General features: G+C 31.5%; 1 protein-coding gene across 1 annotated transcript; it reads right to left on the reverse strand.

Annotated features, from left to right (window-relative positions):
• Positions 1 to 3,504: 3,504 nt before the first annotated feature.
• On the reverse strand, positions 3,505 to 18,424 carry LOC148629399 (uncharacterized). Its single transcript, XM_088550273.1, has 9 exons — positions 18,291 to 18,424; positions 11,854 to 11,966; positions 10,796 to 11,369; positions 10,272 to 10,414; positions 7,288 to 7,519; positions 6,252 to 6,855; positions 5,788 to 5,978; positions 4,784 to 4,947; positions 3,505 to 4,128 (listed from the first exon to the last, which is right to left on the reverse strand). The coding sequence occupies exons 2-9, from the start codon at positions 11,956 to 11,958 to the stop codon at positions 4,051 to 4,053; spliced, it is 2,091 nt and encodes a 696-aa protein (XP_088406399.1). The 5' UTR covers positions 11,959 to 11,966; positions 18,291 to 18,424; the 3' UTR covers positions 3,505 to 4,050.
• Between the last annotated feature and the right edge of the window lie 1,552 nt (positions 18,425 to 19,976).

The following is a 19,976-nucleotide window of genomic DNA, read 5'->3' on the forward strand; positions in this document are numbered from 1 at the left end:
ATTGTTTATAGATAATACGTCATCTATATAGCGAAAACTGAGACTGAAGGATCTAGCAAAACGATATTCTTTCTTTCTGATCAGATCAGCTATAAAGTCAGCCTCATAATAGTGAAGGAATAGGTCAGCAAATAAAAGAGCACAATTTGTTCCCATTGGAATGCCGACCGTTTGTTGAAAAACACGTCCACCACACTGGACAATTATGTTGTCGATTAAAAATTCCAGCATTTTGTAAACACCTTCCTCTGTATATTTGGAAGATGATTGGGAATTATTTCTTACAAAGTATGAGGAATCTCTACCAAGAACTATATATTTGTATCTAGGTGTACCATCTTTTTTGGAAAAACAACGATGTATAATGGGTTTTTTTTTCTTTTGAAAAAGGGGAAAAGTTATGTTGGCCAGCCTGGAATGTCTTTACTGATGTCGATGCAAGAGGTTTTTCGTCGACTGAGTGCTCCAATCGGCAAAATTGGTTCTGATTCGGTAAGTATTGTTGACGCATTCGTCGTAATTATGTATGACCGCTCCAGTTCAACAAACGACGTTAACGAAGCTAGACTTGTTCATTTTGCACGAAAGCAAAAGACATATAATGCCATCCCATGCAGGTCATACTTTGGGTCAGTCCTTGAATCGGATGATGAAATTACCTCCTCCAGATAGATGAGGTTGGCAAAGACAAGACAAAGTGTGGTTGCCAAATTGGACATCGTTGCCTCCCATAGCGGCATCTTGCTAAGAACTTTTGAAGTGCAGTTGCAAGAAATAATTCTATGGTAATTGTAAGTGCTACAAATCCGGATTGCAGTATACAGCATTATGCAGTTGTAATTGCAAAGACAGCTGAATATTTGTTGTGGTAACTGTCAAAGTTTTTTCACCGAACATGCGCGTGCGCATTACCAAACAATTTAAAACATTCTTACATAATGAACAAACGTCTTACTGTGATGTAAAACATTTTAATTTACTATGACCATATGAGGAAAAATTGCCATATTAAAAAATATTGGGAAAAATCGAAAATCTGGAAATTTCTGTATTTCACAGCCAAAGTCTTGTATGAAATAAAATTATAAAGTATGATTTTCAGGACTCCCATCCCCCCAAAAAAATTACTTACTGATTTAGCACCATCTTAATGTTAACGAACATGATAAGGCATGAGAGTCAGCTAGATAGAATTACAACCAGAGCAGGCTAAATAAATGTTTATATGCCCAACATTTAAGAAACACAGATGCCAGTGACTGTTCAAACAAGTTGTAAGATTGTAAAATGATCATTTTATGTGTAAATGTTCGTAAGAATAAGGCAAAATGAAAAAAATCAGAAACATGCATATCAAAACCCCACCAATCTGACAATAAAAATCACTCAAATATGCTTTCTCTATTTGAAAAGACCATTACTTGATCTCTGCATCATTGGATTTGCTAAAAAAAATTTCAAAAGAATCTAAGAAAAAATGAGGTTTTTGACAGAATTATCTGCCCTTGAAGTGTTCGTTTTCAGTGCATTTCAATGAAATTGTAACTCAATGGCCTAGCATGAAATGGAAAATTTTGTCTGTTTTCCTCAATTCTGATGGTGCAAATAGTCAAATTACACTTCCAAAATGATGGGTTTTTTATACCATGTTTCACCTACTGCCTGATTCTTACAGGGACTGACATTTAATTCTTAACTGTACTGTACAAGGAAATTAAAACATTGAATGGATATTTCTATCTAAGTTTAATAGAAAGTTAAAACCTTTTTGTCAATTTTACAGTTTACAGGAAGTTCATCGGCTGATAAGGGAAGACCAACTCTATTTCTTGAAGTTAACTATATCACTCAATAATGCAGTCATATTTTTTCTTCTGTAAATCATTTTGTTTATTGTTTACATTGTTCTCAATTTCATACTACATGTAGCCTGTTGATTAAATACCTGATAATTATCTTTAAAAATTCTTGATTCAGATACAGAACAAATTACTTTATAAACAATAACTTCCTGAAGTTTTCTAGGCTATAAGTGGTGGCTATCAATAGTCTGAAAATTTCTCTCAAAAATCAATGAGATACAGTTGGACTAATTGATATTTAAATTGATTATTAAGGAGCAGCATATTAATATGTTTATGCTCCATTGAACTCTTGTCACAGTGCAGAAAAGTTGAAACCTTATGAAGCTTTAAATAGATATAGATTTATGCTGGTCTTTTAAGGATTGGTTTCAATCACCAAGCTTCTTAGAATGAGATGGATAAAAGCAACTGAACAAAGACCAGTCATGATAATCTGTTTACATAGCTGTATCTAAACTACAATAATGTATATGAAGGAGACGAATAGTATTAGCTATTAGCAACTTGACATCAGAAGTAATATTTTCAATACTTCAGATATAACATTAGACACTTGTGATAAGAATAACTGATACAACCAAGTAGTTTTGCAAGTTTCATACATACATGTATTTCATATGTGAAAATAAGGTGTCGGGCTTAAAATTCTACCCACAATCACAATTGTGCCATGGTTGAAACTTGAAAAACTTTGAGGAAAGCTCACGTGTTGATTCTCCCAGCTCCCCTCTCTAATGAAAAGCTTCGCTGAATGCAGCATGATATGGCCGCAGTGGTCAAACCCTGAGCAGTTGGTGCAAGTGTGGACACAATGTTAGTTTTTGACACACTTGAGTATAGGGACTTACAATTCAAAACAAGTGATTTGGACACAATATAGCACAATCCTTGAAATTCAATAAAAAATTTTTTAATTCCGACCCAAAATTAAAATGTTGATTTTTTTTTGGGGGGGTGTGTGGCCCCTTTGAACCCTTATAACTCAAAAACTACAAGAGATATCTGAAATCTGATTGTAAAATGCAGGCAGGGATTTTCTAAGAATCCAACAAAAAATTCTAACAAAATTGGACCAAAAATAATTAAGTTATTGTCTTGACATCAGAAAAATGCCACTGACCATTGTGGTATAGAATAATGTGAAATTATATCATTGACATACCTATGTTTTTACTGGAGTTTCATAATTGAATTCTACGAAATGCTTATTTTGGGTCCCTTTTTTGGCCCATTATTCCAAAAGGTTGGGGCTATAACCGCAAAAACATATAGCAGCCTTCCTTTTCTTGTTTCAAACCTTGTTGTAATTTTTTAAAAAGATCAGCAAACTAATACTCAAGTTATTGCACAAAAACCAAGTGTCTACGGATGACAACGATGACAGCACCATACCAATATACAACTGAACTGTGGTCGTATAAAAACCAAATTATAGGAAAACCCAAAAGTCAATCAACTAGAAAAACAAAATATGAGATTCACATTGGCATCATGTGATAAAGAATGTATGAAAATTTAATCAAATTCAGCGGTTTTAGCGGAGTTACAGATAAAAACTGGGGATGAACAAATGGACAGGTGGACAGTCAGCATGATCACTTTATTCCTCTGGCCTTTCTATAGCTTACACAAAACCACATAAAAAATTTAAATATTTGAGTTTAATTCTAAAATTTAAAATATCACAGACAATGATAAAAATGGCAATGTATGTAATTTACTGCAGTAAAGTAAATAATTTTTCATACAATAATTAAATATACTTTTCCTCATCAATAAATAACAGGAAAGTTACACTGACATTTAAATAGAGCCATGAATGTAGCTCGAGCATTAGAAGGCTAAGTCTAAAGCACCAATTCTTACAAAACATCTCTATATAAATGATACTAAAGCAAATCAACTTTTAAATGTGACAACCTTTCGTTCTTTGTTGACCCTCTGCTAAAATAGTTATTTGTGAATTGGACAGTTTGACTTTTCTTGCTATTTTCAGTATTTTCACTACATTTCAAGTTTCAAGAAAAAAAAATGTATTTAGTGTCTCTTTATTACATAACTATAATTTCAATTCAATGTAATAGTGCCTGTTTTTGATAACATGCTTAATCTTTGTGTTACAAAATTAAGCTGGACAAGATTTTTTCCTGATACATGATAACAAGGACTGGTATATAGAAATCTATCAGTTCCTCATTTCAGACTTGACCATCTTCATGGCTTGCTTAAAAGTCAGGGTCTTTGGTTTGTGTTTCTGAATGTACTGAAAGGTAAAGTAAAGTTAAAATTAAGTCACATTTGGCAAAAAATCAGGCTAAAATTTCAATACAGACAAATTCCACAAAAGACACATCAACATAAAACATACCATACATTGTGTATTTCAAATTTAGATCAAATAAATATTGTTTAAAATAATAAGAGACAACCTTAAATGCAAGCTAAGGACTTTTAAGTTCATTATTGATGAGATCAAATTACAGGCTGTATTTGCATCGTTCCTATACTGAAATGTGCTGAGTTGTTCTTCAAAGGTAATGTGACTATCACAAACCTACAATTTTCCAATCAAATTTTTGGTCACATGAAAGGAGGAAAGTTTTCAGCAGCATCGGGTATATCAAATTTGACATTTCTACCTTATTTGCCACTTTCACAGGCATATCTAAAATTATTTTAAAAACTTAATCATATTATAAGGAAAATATCAGTAAGAGAATGGCAGAACATTATCTGGCAATCAACACCATAAATTCCATAGACTTGTTTTTTACTATGTACTATACCATAACATTACTTCCTTTCATTACATTCTCTTTAAATTTTAACTTTTTTCATATAAAGGCAATGCCATACCCACTCAAATATGACACAGGTTATTTCTTTCAGAATTCTAACATTTCAGAAAATAAACATACCCTTTTAGTGTCTTCCAGTGTGGTATATTTGTAGTTAGAATCCATAGAATCTGTGAAAGATTTATACAGGTATTTCTGAGATTCCATGAACTGCCTGGTCAGATCTAATTGTTGTTTCAACATATCATGGAGAGCTAACATGGCTGGGCTGTAAGCTGTCATGGCTGGAATATAAATATAAGACTTGGTTAATGAAAAAAAGGCATGAGAACAGTGCAATATCTGACCAAAGCATGGTGTGTCAGTTACTGAAACCTTGAATTGTAACATTCACTGCTGCTGTAAGTAAAGATTATAATAAAAAATATGTTAGGAGACCAAATAAGAACTGGAAAGTTCATTCCATTTGAAAAATGTTTCGGGAAAAAATATTAGTTTAAAAGAATTTGATCAGCTGTAAAATGCTTTTGTAATCTCCTTAAGAACAGAAAGTATAACTGTAGGGTATGATGAAGGATATAGACAACTGTGATGTGAAACTTCATCTATCCAAACTAAGATTTTATATATTTTAATTTACAATTCATAGTGTAAGATTTTTTCCGATAAGTTAAAAAATAAATTTTCATCAACCATACATGTGCATGTACATTGCTACCAAGTGAGTTATGTAATCATCTCATATTGGGTATTTGTTCAATCTTTTAAGTTCCACTTTAATATATCATCCAAAACATAATTGTTCAATACAAAAAATTAAAAAACAAAAATGTTGCTTATGTCACAAGAGCAAAGTATGGATATAATATTTATTTGAGTTATAAACAAGACAAAACTTCTTCCATTGTGCTCTTATATAAAATCAATAATTTTTTCTAATATCCTGAAAAATATTAATACCACTGAGTTCATGAAAAAAATCCTTCTTGGTATATGAACTTCTTTTTTTTACAGAAATAATAAGAATTTCAAAATAATTATAAACATATCAATGTTTCCAACTACAGCACCAGGACTGACACCATACGTTTCAATGAAAACAATTATGAATATATTAGTGTTACCTTCAAGAGCATCAGGGCTGACAGCATGCGTAGCAATAGGTGTAGGATCTACCATCCCTAATCCGTGTAAAAAGCCAGGTACAGCAAATCCAGAGTATTTAGAATCCCACTGATAATTCAATCCTGGTTCTGCTGTTTGTACCTCAGCTGATTTGGTCTTAATTTTTTCAGGTCTTGGTGGTCGCCTTTCACTTAAATAAAAAATAAATCACTTCATGACACTTGAAATAATAAAACTCAAAAAGATTTCCATTTGTATTTCAATGTACTTTTAAACAGACATTCATATCTGCACATAATCACTTTAACATATCTACATGAATAATTTATAAATGTATATAAAAGCTACGTAAATGTAATAATGCACAGAACAATAAGATAAAAAAATCTTAAAAGAAGTATTCACATATTACATTACTTTTCAAGGTATACCACATTTTTGAATATGTATGATATCTTTTTACCTGTACGTATAACTATAAGAATCTGTGATGGTCCTATCTGATGTGGGTGTGGCTCTCGATTCTGTCATCAGAAACTCAGAGTCACTAGAGAATTTCTCACTGATCTGTTCAGTCTCATCATCACTATAGTCTGTCCTAATTTCTGACCCTGAGTGATATTTATCCTGTTTAGTAGTCTCTCCTATTCTCTCTGAAATACTACTGTCAAAATCCTCTGAATACTTTGGAGTGTTGGATCTAGTCCTAATTTCTGAAACTATAACTTCTGATCGAGATTTATCATTCTGGAAACCACCCAACACTCTGTCTGACCTCTCTGTTACTATTTCCTCTGATTCAGATGCAGTTTTTATTTCTGAAATTTCACTCACAGGTTCGTCTAAGTCTTTAACATCCCCTAATAAATCTTCAATAGTTTGTATTCCAAACTGACCAAATATATCATCTTTTTCATTGTCTTTTTTGTTTTGCTTTGATTTATCTTTCTTGGATTTATCTTTTCTACTTCTATCTTTTTTCTTTGAAGACTCTCGTGACTTTCTCTCTGATAAGTTTGGTTTAGCAATTATGACAGGCTCCAGAGAGTCAGCATCCATTAAATTGACTACAAAATGAAAATAAAAATATCTTAAAAATTCAAATATTTATATAAAATAAAAGTATAACTTTCTTAAATGTTCTAAAAATATACAATAACAAATTATAGAAATAAGTCAGGCAAATTTTGCTTAAATCATAAATTTTAGAACCTTCGCATTTTCAACTCATTTCTTATCAGTTGTAATTGACACCTTCAGTAATAGTGCCATTAAAAATACATTGATTAATTTATTACAAATTGTTCATAGTTCTATATTTAACCAACAAAAATTTTAAGACGCATGAGAATTTCTCTGTTTCTTAAAAATGTGGTCGTTCCAATTATATCACTTCAAATGCTAAATTCAGCAAGTTCAACAAAAGACACTTGTTGCAAAAGGATAGATAATTCACTGATCAAATAACTCAAGAAAGCCAGATTTACACCAGAGTTTACCTCGAAAGATATCTTCAGAACTGGCTCCATCACTTTCATCCCTGATATCACTGGCTACTGTATCACCATCCTCAGACCATGACCTAGACCTTCTAAACCCAGGAGATGGTGATCTTCGGCCCACTCTAGGGGATCCTGACCTTCTTGGTGTCCTTGATGGAGTGGGAGGTTTAGAGTCTGGAGAAGGGGATCTGTGGGGAGATTGAGCTCTTTTCCTGAATTCCTGTCTTGTCTAAAAAAATGTAAAATAATATCAACGTTGATTATACAAAGCTACTGCTTAACTGAGGACCTGTAAATAAATGTAAACACTAAATGTTTAAAAAGAAAGAAAATTATAGAAAATATGCTGTAGATCATGCAAACTTAAAGAAAATGATCAATAATCTGAAATACATGAAATAACACTCTGCATCACATTTTCACTGATATTGATCTGGAGTTAGTACTATATGTTAAATACAAATACTAGACCTGTTCTATTCCTTTATGTTTCAAACCAAGTTTTGAGAAATTAAGCTGATTCAATCATCATTTTTTTTTAATTAAAAGAGAAAAGATAATAGGAAAACAAACACATGATTAAAAAAAAATAGAAATTAAAATTGATACTATCAACAAATTGTATTACAGCATAAGATAATCTCATATCAAAATGACACTGAATAAAGTACATGTATATCTTTGAGAATCCTGTACTGTGAAACCTATCAAAAGAGAACTCCTCGATGACTGAAGTATTTCAGGCAGGTGTTCAGTATATACAGGTGTAAAAGGCATTGAAAATAATATGAAGGGACCTCAAAGACTAATTGCTTATACAAGTGTCCAGTTTTTTGTATACTCTTAGTTTTTACCTCTTGGTACATACATACAGACATGTGCAAAAAATAATCAGTCACTTGTAAATTGTCTGTTTGTTTCTATGCAAAATCACTTTTCTTTAAAAAAAAATTGTTTGAAAGTTATTTCTCTCAACTAATTTTTATGATTTTTCACAAATATTAAGAAAAACATCTGAAATTATACTGTTTATGTCCAAACAGATTTTCTGACCAAAAATAGATTAATATATGCAAGTTACTGGTAATTACCAAGAAAATTGGTGATGTTACATTTTTACACTACTTCCGATTAAACTTTTGACATTTAATTTTTTTTCTGTACTGAACTCTCTGACACTTCTAAAAATTATACAGTAAAACATCATCAAACTACAAAATTAATTTCAACATTTTTCTTTTTAAAAGGAAAACAATCATTGAAATCAGTTGAGAACTATTCCATTGACATTTTTTTAAAGAATGATTTACATAGAAAGTAATGGCAAATTTACAAGTGACCAAACACTTTTGGCATGTTTCTGTATATTGTGGTACATTTTGTATTAGTTAAAAGGATTTAGCAATTGATTTCATTAAAAGGTTAATGTAAAATTCATATGAAAATCAAAATTCTGAATCTTTTTACTCAAAGTGGATTTATGTTCGTAAAAAAAGTTTCTAAAATATTACAATCTTCTATTAACCTAAGTAGTTAATATGACTTTTTCAAATTTCAAAAAATAGGTCAGTTATGACAAGGATACAAATGTATGTGTCTCAATTTTTATAATATACATTGTTATCCATCATCTGAAAAATAAACTGTTCTTGCAATTTTTTTTCAAATTTATGTTAGAACCCTGAAAAAAAATCTTTACACAACAGAAATAAAATACAAGATACTAGCTCTGATAATGTAATACAACCATGGTGAAACCAAAAGAAGTGAAAAGTGAAGAACCAAGAGAAGAGTTACCAGAGGTGATATAAAAGAAAGGCTGTAACTTCAGAAATTTTTATGTGCATCTGGAAAAATATGTGAAGATAGAGTTATCCAACCATGTGATTTTTTTCTTTTTTTTGAAAATGCAAATTATGATACAAATTGGAGCAACTCTGTTTAAGTAGCTATTTATAATACTACTATATTTTTAAATAACAAACATAAGGTAGTTACATGTATTTTCTCTGATGTACCTAAGAGTATTACTGGAACTACATACACATTTGTTTCCGAAGTGTGAATTGAGGTAATATATTGAAGTAAACATTTTTTATTTAAAAAATTGAAGATTCTTGTGACTGTTAATATTATTGTGGTAAAGTTTTAAATTGTGAATTCTGTTTTTAACAGCTAAATTACAGTATTTTACATTTTTAAATTTTTGTTTGACAATAATTTCTGAAGTAACAGTATAAACTTGTGTTTATTATGAAGATGGTGAAGAGTAGGGACACTTACCGGTATTTTCCTCTGTTATGGCAAAAAATACAATGAATGGTACATTTAGAAACATGGTGTAATGAAACACAATGACAAACACATATACATGTACATGCAAAAAAAAACAATGCAAAATGTAACGTACACTACAAACTTTCTCCATTTGACACATCACCTTGTACATTTTGTACATGTATCACAAATACAGGTTGCTTTAATAGTTTTTAATATTCTATTCAACATGTAGAATTTGTCAGATGAATAATATATTGAAGCCAAGACAAGTACAATGTAATTGTAGTTGGACTTTTTTTAAATCAGCTACAGTAACATTCTATCGATCTAGAAGACAGTTCTGTACCAGGTTTCGGCACAAAAATGAACTTAACAATTTCAGATACATGTACATAAACATGTAGTTGTGTATCAAAAGTGATTAAAAATGAATCAAAAATTGCTCCTCTGAATTGATGGTGACCAAGGTCAGTCTGTAATTGCCTTCTATTTCATTTACTTTAATTCATTATGGTTTAGTTCAAAATACTACCACCGATCAAGATGATTTTTGATGAATGAAGACTTCTCCCATTCCATCATAAAGACATATACGTAAAAGGACAGTTTCATATGATACTGTCACCAACACAATTACCTTACTATAAAACCTTCACACAATGTTTATGTAGAATTTTATTACTGTCTATATTAAATCTTACAATAGATCCTCCTTTTATTATCATTCTCCCACTGTCATCACTGCCATCTTGTCCAAAAATAAACTCTTGTAAACTCTCTTCTCCTGATGACAAAACAACATCTCCTGAATACTTCTGTGAACTCTTCAGTTTGAAGGGTGATCCTGTCAAAGACCAAAAACAAGCATGTTTTTCAATCATTTTTAATATAAATTTTAAATGCTATTATATGAGGAGTAAATGAAACTTGATATATAGAGTTGTACTCTTATTCATTCTATATCATATCTATGAGGCATACAACAGATTTTTTTAATTGTTGAGTAATACATTAGATGAATTCTATTTACTTTTCAAAAAAAGACATTTACAATGTTTTTATTCTTGTTCAATAAAGTTATTAGGAAAACTTGTAAATGGTGGTAGCACAAGAAAACTTTACCACTGAAAGTTAAACACAAAAAAAAGTACACATAAAATTTTGATGAATACATGTACAAAATGTAATAACCATTACACACATAAGATTCAGATAATTTAATCACCTCTCCCTTTTGAATCCTTTGATGGTTTAGGAGAAGGACTTGAAGGTCTCTTAGCCACAATATCATCCTCAACAGGTTGGGATTTTTTCTTCAAAAACTTTCCAGCATCTTTTCCAATTTTAAAACTATCAGAATCTGGTTGTGGTGTTAACTGTCTTGGAGTTGAAAATGACTCACTGTCTGTCTCCAGAGTGAGGACTCTTCTATTTTCATTTGACCTCTGTGTAATTTTTTTGGCCAACATTGAAGCTTTATCTAATGCAGACGACTTTTGACCTGATTTATTGACAGACATTTGGTTCATGTGACCTCTGACTTGTTCTGACACAGTAGGAACAGGACTGGCTGATGAAACTTGGGGCTTTTTCAAAAATTTGGATGCCTTTTGAGGTTCTTCTACAGGTTTCTTTTTCAGAAATTTACTCCCAGCTGGAGTTATTGCCCTTCTTTTCATTGAAGAGGAGGTATCCTGAGTGTCAAGTTCACTTGATATGGATATGTCACCCATTTCTTCAAATTCAACAGACTTTCCTCTTTGCTGTGCTGTTTTCTGGGAAAGTGACTTAATGTATGCCTAAATGTAAGAGTAAATAATGATAAGTCTCCTATATGCTGATCATCTGTATTTAGCTTACAATGTCTTTGTTTTTATAAATTCTTGTCTATTCGTACATTAATTTTATAAACCAGAATACAAAATCAATTTTTTTTCTTATGCTGTTTTATTTTTGGGAGGTTATTTTCTTTAAACTCAAATTTAGCTTATATCAAATATTTATATGTTTACCATTACTGGTACATGGTTTTTAAGGATCTTTTTTTCAATAAACTTCAGTTTACATCAAGTATTTTATTATTCTACTACACTACAAATGTTTGAATGTGTGTGAATAGTCATACTTCATGAAAATTTATCAAAGGGATCTACAAGACAATTGTTCCTTTTATCATTTTCAGTCATAAGCATCACGTTTTTGGTTACAGGTTTGATGACAGGGTAACTCAACATTCAAATACAATGTATATTTTTGTATAATATTATGTTCAAAATTACTTACATTAAGTGCGTCATCATCATCTTCTTTTTTCTTCACACGTTCCCCTTTCAGTTGAGAAGAAACTTTCTGCAACAAGGCATTGGTTGTACCGCCAGATCTCCTCATCTTAATAACTGCCAATAACAATGAAAAAGCTGATGAGTATTTATATAACATACTCAAATACCAAAAAAAAATTATACAATATTCTAAAAGGCAGTCCTTAAAATCTAATTATTTCATATTGGTGTAGAAATGTAACCTTTTACATTTTACATGTGTGTGTAATATTTCTTTTTCTTTTCTTCCAATTAAAAAAAAACGGCTCTGGCAAAGGGATGTGATAATTTATTTTTGAACAATACAATGTACTAGTATGATACAATTTATGATCACAAAAGAAAATAAGCAGTTGTAAATTGTAAAAAAATAACACCTGTTCAAGTACATGTATATAAAAGTTCAATTAAAAGATTCTTGATATTCTTTCAGATATTCCAATATCTTGGAAGTACCAAGGGTTCAGATTACAATGTAATCTTCCAAATTTGTTGCAGCAACATGACCTCCTGAACCATTTCAGGAAAGAAAATAACCATTTTACTAGCTTGAATTAATCCTGGATTTGACCGAAATGTCGCTGCTCAGTTGACAAAATGTTTGGTTGTGTTTTCATACTAATTAATTTATGTTACATGTACCTTTAATTTTACAAGTTAATTATTGAAGCAGTTTCTAATTCCTTGCTTATACTTAGCTTTGTCTGTATAGTTTCAAACTCTTTCCTCAATGCTAAGTGCAGTAATTTTAGTTTTTCAACATTGATGCTTAGTTTACATTCTGTATAAATTAAATTTTGTGTGTAATGTGCCTACTTCTGTATTCTTAAATGTTAGCATGGTATGAGTTAAATGTAATAGTTTATGTCTGTACATTTGTACATGTATATTTAGTTAAAAGCTCTTTTGTGTACATATATATTGTTAATTATTATACCGATTCAAAATACAGTTTTCATATCTATATAGATATATCATACTGGATGGTAAATTTTCCATGCACATGTGGAAGTACCAGAACTTCTTATGGTTTATTAACAATCCAATTAAAATAAGGGGCCATACTTAAATACGCCTGCCGGGTTAAAATATGCCTGTAGAAGAAAAGCATAGGCCTGCAGCATAAATATTGTGCTTTCTGTGAAAATTATGTTATATTAGCTTAGTAAGATGTATTTTGTTCAAATAAATTATACTTTCAGGAAATTTTTTGTTGATGGGAAGAATAACTAGCCGATGTAAATAACAATCAGGCTGGCGTTCGACATTTGTCGTTGGGCATGTGTATTTGTGTATGAGATAACTATAATTATTAAAGTAAGAGAAATGAAAATAAATGTATTGACTTATTTAACATGTAATTTCAGGGGAAGACCGTCAGCACTGGCTGATTTCTGAGCCAAAGTAACCCACTAGTACGGTTGGTTTGAATTTGTTGCTAGGCCATGTGACATCTCATGAGGATAATTGCCAATATATTCATAAATGTGAGCAAAATGCATGCCGCTATGACTGGGTAAATTTTGAAACCAGTTAACTCGACGGTGGTAGTCAGGGTTCTTTTTTAGTTTCAAATGATATCATTGCAAGATTGCAACAGAATTTTGACCTCGTTGTGGGTCCATAAGTTGCATTTTACCTTTTTGTTTCCTAGTATTTGGACTGTTTTTGTGAATATATTCAAACTTCCCACAACCAGAATTTAAATAGTAATGAGTTTTTAATGATGACTTCAGCCAAAGCACCACAGTCGTCAATGAAAGTCTGTTTAGTCATCTTGTTGTCAGAGTCAATAATAAAGAAAACATTCTCCTTCCGTACGTCAGGTACTACAAGTAAGTTGTCACCATGTGATGTCTCTGTAAGAGTCTGAAGTGTTGTGTCAAAGTCCACAAACTTACTACCAGGGAGAGAATTTTGAGTCAGATTCGAAAATGTGCGCAAGATGGTGTCTGTCTCATCAAGCTGTACGCCTAAGCTTGTATTGTCGGTATGTGGGTCAGGGTCAGAGTCAGTCTGTGGTGGGTAAATGTTGTCATCGGTTTTTAGCATCTACAAAAGTCATGCTGTCCGTATGTGACTCGTAGGTCTGGTTGTCAGAGTCAGTCTGTGGTAGGTCTGTGGTGTGATCATCAGTCTCAGTGTCTGCATAAGTCATACTGTTGTATGTGACTTGTAGGTCTGACTGTCAGCGTCAGTCTTGTCAGAATGTCCAGTCGCTGAAGAAAGAGAAGGAAATTCAGTAGTATCCGAAATATCAAAAATATTAGGCCTGCTAGAATTTGGAAGTAAGAGGACAAAATGATTTAGTACCCATGTTCCATGACCTGAGAAAGAATGAAGTGTTGTCCAAAAAATGTGAACACGGTTTTTTGTCCTCTGAATTTCTAGGAGAAAATGTCCAGTTTAAAATTCCGATAGAATAATCAAGGATACCATTAACTGCAGGATAAAGTGATCAAATAGGTTTGTCAATGACTGTTGCTAAAGCATGAATTACAAAAGCAGATGAGGTTTTGCAGTAAATAGTACGGGCCTGTATTGACTCATCAAAAGTGCGACTAACAAGTGTCAAACTGTCTTGTCTGTGGTCGTCCATATAAAAAGATCTAATCAAAATCATTTCAATACAAGTTCTGTATCTAATTTCTGATGCAATTTGTTCAGAATTTGAAATACCTAGGGATATGGCATTAAAAAGACAATTACCATCCCCTGATGTCTCCACAGGCCAAAAAATCCAAATTTTTACCCAAATTCGAGGCTGAAACACTATCAATGATGAAAGAAGGATTATCTAAAACTGTTGGAAACTTGAATTTTTGTGACATACATGAAAATAATTTCCAGTTTGACTAATTCAATGAAATTCCCTTTCTTTCTTAGCCTCTGTAATCCAGGCAAAAAATTAAAGTTGCCATGACAGTCCAAAATGCAACGTGAACAGATGTATAAAATAGAGGTTTTGGCCAAAAAAGAAAAAATAATATATTTGAACTTTCACATTTCTGGTGATACCAATTGTCACATGAATCACAAACAACAATCCTATGACCATCACACTCTTGATTACAAGTACCACAAGAGTACACAAAATTTTAGAAAATCAAACTAGAGGCTCAAGTGAGCCTGAATCGCTCACCTGGTTATCCATTTGCTTATTTGAAAGACTTGAGGAATGAGACAGGCTAAGTTAAAATCAACTAAATTGTCAAATGCAATAAATGCTTTTCATAGCATTTTCATGACCTGAACCAGAATTTTGCAAAGGCAACAATTTTTGAATTTTTTTCAAAACCCTGCCTTATGACCCCTAAGTTCCGTTTTTAGTATAGGCAGCCATATCTATTCACAGATTAAAAATCACAACAGTCATTTTGAGCACAATACACTAAAAAATATGCTTATTTTCATTCAATGATCTTAAATGGTTTTAGAGAAAAAGATTTTCAAAGTTGCACATGCGAAAATACAAAAAAAAACTGTTTCAGGGGCCGTAACTCCTACATCAGTTGACCAATTGTTTTGAAAATTTTGGCATAGGTCCGTCTCATGATGCTAAACAATATTACGCTGCCAGAAATTTGCTAAACGCAATGGTTTTTGAGTTATTTGCAAAAAACTGCCATCTGACCCATATGTTCTATTTTTAATAACAGCTGCCATATTTTTTCATGGATCAAAAATCCCAACAATCTTTTTGTGCAGAACACCCTAAGAAACAATCAGGCCAAGTTTAAAACCTGTCAGTCTAGTAGTTTCAGAGGAGAAGATTTTTTAAAATTTGTCCACACCAACGACGACAGACACCAAGTGATGGCATTCAAGTCAACAGAAAAGAAAATAAAAAATCAAAGAATATTTAATGCAAGGATTAACAATGTATATAATTCAATGAAAATATATTACACTAATGATATTACACTTGCGAATTATTAACAGCCAAGTGACATATTTTGATTTTATTGTGTTAATTACATTAACAGTTTTTAATTAGATCATGTGAATTTAGCTCACATTTGTGGCACGCTTTGTCGGCTTGGGTGATTAGAATGCTGATTAACTGGATTAATGGATAAAGTATTGCAATGGCCAATTTGCATTCCATTGTGAATGTATGGATCACTAACCCATAACTTTCAGAAAGACACAGAAATCAAAATTTAAGTACATTTGTATTTTATTTCCATTTTTATTTCATTCATATTTTCTGTTTACCCAAGTATTTTTATTAACCAATGTTTCGATAGAAAGAACGGAGACTCTGACCCGGGACTCCAAGCACATTTCTGACCTCCCGAAAAGCTATAAAAATGTAGATAAATGTATTCATTTTACACATATTAATTCATATTTACTGATTTTATTTCTAAATTCAACTATTTAAACAGAAAGGCGTACACATTTCCTCTATGGGCATATTTTAACCTGGCAAGCGTATTTAAGTAGGACCGAAAATAAGACTTATGTGTAGACAATAGTTCCATTCAATCACTGCATGATTAGATCAATATAATGTTGGTTTATTACAATTGTTAAGACTAAGACGTCTGCAGTTACAATGTACAAGACAGAACAAAAAGCTTCCCTATGAAAGGGGAAATCATTTGTTAACACTCAGCCAACTCCAAATTTGTTCCATTTTAGATGCTTCCAATCAACTGCTGTTCTTGGAAATTGACTTAGTATAAGAATTGGCTCTTAGCAAATATAATCTGAAAAGTGTTTAAAGACATTATACATTACGGATCAATTAACTTGTCTGCCAATAATCCTTGTATAAAAAATTTAGTAGAAGAATTGTACATGTATATAAAGATTGTAAAAGGATTGTTATATGTATTATTATGTAAAACATGATTTATAAGGATTGTTGCAATTTTTTTCTTTTTTTGAATATATGACATATTCAAATATTGAACACTTTTGAGAGAAAAAATAAGACATTCTTTTATAAGGCTAAAAACCACTAATTCCACTTCCCATAGGCTTCTATGCTAATTTCACGATATTCAATGGCTTCTCTGGACTTTACCTTAACTTTAACCTGCAGAGGACTATATATCAGCATGATTCTACATATGTCAGCTCACAATCCTCAGAATGGCATGTGGGGTTAGCAGACTTGCAGTGCAGTACTGGTCACCGGAAGTGAAGTGTCTATAAATAGCATGGGAAATCCCAGTGTTTTCACAAGATAGGAGTATATTTAGAAATCATTATGGAGATTAGGCTTCACGTCACAACAAGCAAAATGCACCTATAAAATGTACAGAAATGTTTTTCCTTTCAGAAACTGTTTAAATTTTTTAAATGAGATGAGAACTTTTTTCACAGCACAATGAGGGACAGGGGTAATTTCTGTGTAGGGCTATTTTTGCATACGTTCCAAATGCTCATTGGTTGAATTGATGGTCTGTAACCTATAATATGGAACTTTTTTTTTCAAATTATGAAATTAGTGTAAGCTTGGTGTGTGTTATGATAAAAACTTAATCTCTCTGAACTTTGTAATTCTCAATCTTAACATACATGGCATATTGGCCTGAATTAAAAAAAACATATACTGATAATAACAATTTAAGAATCTTTTTGGACTATTTTACAATTTTGGTAGCCCACTTAGGAGACAACATTCAAAAGACTAAAACCCAAGACAGGCCACACAGAAACCACTGACTCTTCTTACATCATTTGTATACAGACAGTTTTAATTATCTATGAAAACTTTATGCTTAAATTGTTATGTTACTGTTTTGTTTATTGTCAGTACTATTGTAATTTTTCCATTTCACATATATATATATGTATGTCTGAAAAATAATATATATATATATATATATATATATATATATATAAATGGCAATAAAAAAAATCTACATTGACATAAAAAACATCATCTACAAGACCAATAATCCTTTAAAACAATCCTTTCAGTTATTTTCAACACTTGTTTGTTCAACACACAAGCCGACACCCAAGCCAACAAATCACACAAAAAGTCATCTCTTCATAACATAAAAACTTCAGTTTTCACCATAAAAAGTAACAAAAGTAAAAAAAAAATCACATGTTACAATCCTAAAATAATATTAAGAAATACTCTCTTAGTTGGTATAGCATTATTTTGAAAAATTCAACAATCCTTATACATATTTTTATTTGATTGTTGGCAGACAAGTCAATTGATCCTAAATTACACAAATAAAAATTTGAGAATTTTGCAATTCATTTTTATGAAGATGCACTTAACATATTCTAACATTTTAACGGGAAACGGAATATGCGGTTCGAGACTCAAGTCAAGAAAACATGTTAAGGCATATTCTTAGTCTACTGTGCATTTGTTGTTCAAAGTATTATCAAACAGTGGTGAAGATATCAATAACCACTTCTTACATTTTCTCAAATCAGTTTCATGATATCAAACCACAACTTTTGGTCGGGTGTTGTACGATACAAGGTATATTTTTCCTTACATCGGCTAATTATAATCATTTGCCTCCATTTGTAAACATAATATCTTAGTCAGGAGAACGTTTGTAAGTTTTGTTCAATATAAAGTATGGATCAAACTCCGCGATAAAAAAAATTCGGAATTTTTCCACTCCAACACAAACAACTTATTAGCAGATATTAAAAAGAATGAACAAGCTTAAAAAATAAGTTTGGTAAATACATACAGCGCCATGCTCAAAGTAAGTCCCATTTTTAATTTGCTCCACAGAATCTAAGAAATAATTGCGAAATGGCATTTCACGATCGATTGTAAAAAATGAAAGGAGAATAAACTATTATTAAGGTTTAAAGTCTTCATATGTTAAAAAAGGTGACTGAATAAAAAGAAAAAAAATTACTTATGAAAGCAAGCAAAATATTGACGTCGTATTTGTTCTATTGAGTTCAAAGTCATCTAATTAAATCTTTAACCGAAATAGACATATAAACTTTTGTTTTTCATCCGTCTGTTGAACAAACTTTCATGCAGATTAATGATAGAACAACTTTACAATATTTTTTTAATTAGATTTTATATAGATTCTGTGGGGATTTTTTTTAAATGCGACTCTTGATCACTTTTGGCGCACGGTGCTTTAGACCAGTCTTTAAATAGAGGTCAATGTTAAACAATACTCGCCATATGTATTTTGACAAGATTTAGAAAATACATTTAACAGTCTCAGTGACACCACTCGGGGACTCTTACCTAGCTTAATCAATATACATCAACGAAACAGTGAAACAGTGTATATCAGCCAAGAAAGTATACATTATGATTATGCATTAAATATTAATAAAAGCATCGCATAAATGGGACATAACAAGTTTCGGATCTAAAATTTGCTTGATTCTACAAGATAATAGATTTACCAAACTTATATTCAAAAATTAACTGAGAATTTGACCATGGTAAGCATTCTTTTTCATACAACTACGATAGGTACTTATAGACATTGCAAGTGATTTTTCTCTGCAGAACGTTGTATCAATAATTTTTCGTTTATCACGTTATATATGCAATAAGTTATGAACTTGGCTGTGTCCGATTTTTTTAATCGATCGGTAGTGATATAGTCAATGAAAAAATGACAAAAGTTCCAGCAACTTCGTTTACTCCAGCAGTGCTAGAGGTTGTCTGGCAAGCTATTTTCTGACTTGGTGTCATCCTCACAGGCACTTGGGACCAGGATTTTTTTAATCACAAAAAATATCATTAAATCATTTTGTTATCCATATTTGATTTAATATGTGTACTTTAAGACATGTCCTCTTGCTATTTAATGTCTGAGAACACGCATATTAACTCAATTATGGAAACAAAATGATTTAATGATATTTTTGCGATTATAAAAAAAAATCCTGGGTCCCAATTTAAGGGCCTGTGTTCATCCTAATCTCTAGCATCTGACATCTTGAAAGCCACCGCAAAGGTGAATTAGCTAAACGTGTTATAAAATATTTTAAGTTTTTTATTTACTTAAAAGAAGTTTAACCCACCGAAAATCAAGCGATAAAAATCCTAAAGTAGCTAGAAAACATTTGTAATGAAGACAGTTATCAAGTGACCAGCGAATTAGGTTACTA

This window comes from Perna viridis, chromosome 1 (genome assembly GCF_037379345.1).
Source record: "Perna viridis isolate PV_CMFRI_1.1 ecotype Kerala chromosome 1, ASM3737934v1, whole genome shotgun sequence".
NCBI lineage: Eukaryota > Metazoa > Mollusca > Bivalvia > Mytilida > Mytilidae > Perna > Perna viridis.

Bases quoted from the DNA above. Each gene is read 5' to 3' on its own strand.
- LOC148629399 (XM_088550273.1), bottom strand. From the start codon at position 11,958: ATGAGGAGATCTGGCGGTACAACCAATGCCTTGTTGCAGAAAGTTTCT. The intron at 11,370-11,853 runs GTAAGTAATTTT...TCTTACATTTAG, and splicing joins ATGATGATGACGCACTTAAT to GCATACATTAAGTCACTTTC. The intron at 7,520-10,271 runs GTAAGATTTAAT...ACATTTTTTTAG, and splicing joins TAATAAAAGGAGGATCTATT to ACAAGACAGGAATTCAGGAA.